The following is a 3,948-nucleotide window of genomic DNA, read 5'->3' as shown; positions in this document are numbered from 1 at the left end:
GCGGGAGGTTCCTCCTGCCGCAGCCATTTTAAGGTGCCCAAATATCTGTCCCGCTTCATGGCTGCAGGCCAGGCACTGTCCGATCGCCGTGGGGTCGCTTTACTCCAGGCCCCCCCCCCAGCCCCCGTCGGCGCGGAGCCCGAAGGGTGTTGAAGCCCCGGCAGACATCTCCTGCCGGACCTGCCTCGGGTGGAAAAGGGAGTCCTTGCTAAGCTAACCCCTTCCAGCTTCACGCCTTTTTGTACCTGTAACTGCAAATAACTAATGGGAAATTCAGTCAAATAGTGCGTCAAGATTTCCTGTGATGCTCCTGCATGCTTTCGGACTGGAGAGAAGCTGCTAGCGGTACATTTGAACTAACAGCAGCTTTATAAAAATCGTTAAGTGAAAATCTTAGCTGCTCCTAATAAAGTATTTGGGGAAAACTTGGGGATTGACAAAAATCACTCTTGTACAACTGTGCAGCATTATTTATTCAATGTAGAGCCCTTGTGCTTGATTCAATTGGAATGCCTCCATGTACATTTAACTTGCTAATAAAAATTGCACTCAGATGCCCTGATTCAGGAGTTTCTTTTTCCTGTTTTAAGCAACAGGAACAAAAAAAACCCCAAACAAATAATGTACTTGCAGGAAGGGCAATTAGCACCAACTGTGCAGTTCCACAGTTCTAGACACATTACAGACCAAATAGCCTGCATGAACACTTTTTTAAAACACTCTTTGTTTTTCAAAACATTTACTTAAACAAACTGATGGTAGCATCAACACAGTTGAAAATTTCAGTACTTTAAATTGGGAGCTCCAATCAGCACGAAATAGGAAACATTGCACTTCACAGGAAGTCCAAAATAAGTAATGATGGGACAACATTACGTGAATGGATTGACTGTACTGACTCCCATTCCTCTCCTATAGGCCATGTTTTACTCTGAGAGTAAATCACCCAATATCGGGTGTCAGTTAGCAGCCAGCTTGGCAGCAGGTTTGCAGTTCTTGATTTTTCTCACCCAGATTTACCATGTGCCCCTTTCCCTTCAAAGTGGCTTAAATCTTTCTCAGTGATTCTGTAAACACACAAAATGAGAGCTGAAGTTGTCTCCTTATTTGCAGAACATCACAGGAATATCAAGGACAACTAGTACTAGGCAAATATAGTCAAGAGACCACTATTAACAAGCCATTCTCCTTAAGAAGTAATTTAGCTTGTCCTCCTCACTGGAATTACCAACTCAGCGCAGATTTTGTGATATAAGTATTTGTCCAAGAAACCAGACAGTTCACACTCCTCCCCCACCCCCCTTGTTGGCACTGTGCTCTTTTAAGCATAGAGCTAGATGACTTTAAACTGTCGCTAAATAGAAAACCATCTAATGTCAGTTAATATTAACAGTCATTTTCTTTGAGGGTTTGTCCCAGTTGATGAACTCTTAAGTATGGAAGGACTCACTCAGAAAGGAGAAAGGTTTTACTCTGACATTTTCATTCCTCTGTATTGTTTATTGAAACCCAACAACTTTATCCAAGAACAAAGCAAACTTTTCTGGCTGTCCAGGAGGAAAAGGTTTCAAAGTTGACAAGTCCATCAACTGCAGAGTCTCCACAAGAGTGCTGTAAAAACAGACCGAAACAAAAAAATTAAAAATCCATCCCAAAGGGAAATTTTTTCTTCACAAAATTTTCTTTCTTTTCATACATACATAATTCTTTAGCACAGAAACAAAAATAAGGGCATGTATTGAAAGGAAGAAGAGACCCCACAAACCAGAGGGCCCCAACCATCACTGGCCCATAGGCACTGCTGAGAACACACTTCGACTGATAACACAACTTTTGACTCAAAACCTCAGCTCTAACTTAAGTCTTCTGTGCTTGCAATGTTGGGAGACTGAACGAGATCTCAGGATCTTCACCATAATCTGTACCAGCGAATTCATCCTATTTGAACACATGGCATAGTTCTCCACTTAACACACAACCAGAAAGAACAGCTAAATCAATCTGTTAGCTTGCTATTATCAGACTGCAAATAAGGCTCAAATGCTAGGCACTGTTCAACAAAGAGAAATAAAAATTTCTTCCTGTCTCTGAAGCTGTCAGCAGCACTGCAATAATAAGTTTAAGAAACTTGCCCAATATAAATGAATGGCAGGTCTAGTCTTTTCAGAAGGCTCTTCTAAAACATAGGAAATCCTACTTGCAGGGCAAAGGAACAAGATGCAGACCAAATACTGGGGGTTGCATTTCCTCTGCCTTCAATTTAGAGGTCATCTTTTATTTATACAGTGCAATCAATCATAAACAATCATAAAGAGAAATAAAGATATCAGTAAAACAAGAAAACAAATGAAACTAACAGGAGCCAGGATAAATACAAACAAAAGGAGATACGGAGTTTTGGGGGTGGGGGGTGGGGGAGGGTTGTTTTTATTTCCCTGAAGTGACAGGCAGTAGACCTGTGCAACTCCTTGTCAGAAGATGTGGCTGATACAGTAAGTTTGGTTAAAAAGGCAGCCTGAATAAGTACTTGAAAGATAGAGGTATTGAACGTTACTGACTAGACAGCATCTGATTTAGGAATCCCCCTGACTCAAATACCTAAGAGCACTGGAAGAAAAGTAATACAAGGAAGTACTGTATGTTCTTGCCCTTTTCTACTTTTGGCTGGGTATCTGGACATGGCCACTGCAATATTGAGCTATGTGGACTCCTGATCCATATCTGTAAGGCCATTCTTATGTTCTAAATAGACACTTTCAATTTTATTATGTCAATGCATTTATACAGTAAACTTTAGTGCCCTTTACAAGGAAAATCCAAATAGCAAGATGATGGAGTCCTAAGTCTGCAGGGAGAAATTTACTCCTTATGGCTCATGGTTACAAACCGATGGTCTGGGTTGTATTATTTCTATACTTCGAAAAAGTATCAAACAGCTAGTGAGAAAAAGCAGAAAAAGAAAGAAGCGATTAGGTGCCTCCTGGATGCTACCTGACTCTTTCAAATTCAACCACGTCTATTTGGTTTAAATTGCTCTTCTTTCAATCTGAATACGTGTGCCCTCAAAAAAAAAAATGCAGGACTCACGGTCAAAGGGTTTGTTAAGTTTAGTAAATCAGCACCTAATGTTAATCTATCCACTATGGAATATCTACCTTGCAAACAAATGGCTGTTACAGGATGTATGTTTCCTTGTTACATTCTCAATACTGTAGTAACACAAAGTGCTGGTGCTGAACACTGCTTGGTCAGTCAGGACAGCCCCAGAAGATCCATACCTGCAATTACAGCAGAGGACATGCCCATCTCTGTTGAGCTGTTTTGCCAGTTCAAGCTGATGGTTGTTCATCAGCTTTTCATTCGTTACAACTATTAGTGGTTTTCCTTTTTCTAGAGTCTCCAGACAACTACCTGCACCTACAGGAGAAACAGAAAACACCAATGAGTTTCTGCGCTGACATATATCATCTTACTTGCTTTTAAAACGCGGGAGACTCCTGAAGGTGAACGTTAACCACTGGGCTCTAGCTGCGGACCGTTCGATGCCAGCCCAGCCCCGAGCCACAGAGACCGACTTCACCCAACCGACTTCCCATCCTGCCAACAGGCAAACAAACGGGGCGCTACCTGCGTGGCTGATGACCAGGTCCGCCCTGCACAGGTCCTCGGCCAGCGAGTCCTTGAAGCGGAAGGCTTCCACCGCCAAGGCCGGGCTGCCGCTCAGCGCCGGATCTAGCGCTCCCCGCCCGACCTGCAGCACCAGCTTCCCGTAGCCGCGGCTCCGCAGCACCTACGCCGGCGGGAGGGATGGGGGCAGGGGTGTGTGCGTGCGCCCACCCAGGTCGGGCACCGGGGCGCCTGGCCCTGCTCCGTTTCCCTGGCCCGGCCCGGCGGCCTCTGCCACCACCTCCCCCCGCTCCGATTCGCGCCACGAACCGCCCAACCCCC

The 3,948-nt window shown here is 44.3% G+C and overlaps 1 protein-coding gene across 1 annotated transcript in view; it reads right to left on the bottom strand.

Annotated features, from left to right (window-relative positions):
- Nucleotides 1-3,942, bottom strand: part of ALG13 (ALG13, UDP-N-acetylglucosaminyltransferase subunit) — a 29,964-nt gene extending 26,022 nt beyond the window's left edge. Inside the window, exons 1-3 of the mRNA XM_026848772.1 lie at nt 3,628-3,942; nt 3,279-3,417; nt 1,503-1,611 (exon numbers count right to left, since the gene is read on the bottom strand). Of these exons, the coding sequence (XP_026704573.1) occupies nt 1,503-1,611; nt 3,279-3,349 (180 nt within the window). The 5' untranslated portion in view covers nt 3,350-3,417; nt 3,628-3,942. The remainder of the gene's footprint in view (nt 1-1,502; nt 1,612-3,278; nt 3,418-3,627) is intronic.
- Nucleotides 3,943-3,948: the final 6 nt, after the last annotated feature.

This window comes from Athene cunicularia (genome assembly GCF_003259725.1).
Source record: "Athene cunicularia isolate RWA chromosome 4 unlocalized genomic scaffold, athCun1 chr4_part3, whole genome shotgun sequence".
Lineage (NCBI taxonomy): Eukaryota > Metazoa > Chordata > Aves > Strigiformes > Strigidae > Athene > Athene cunicularia.
The sequence above is the reverse complement of the archived record's forward strand: the minus strand, read 5'-3'. Positions and strand labels throughout refer to the sequence as shown.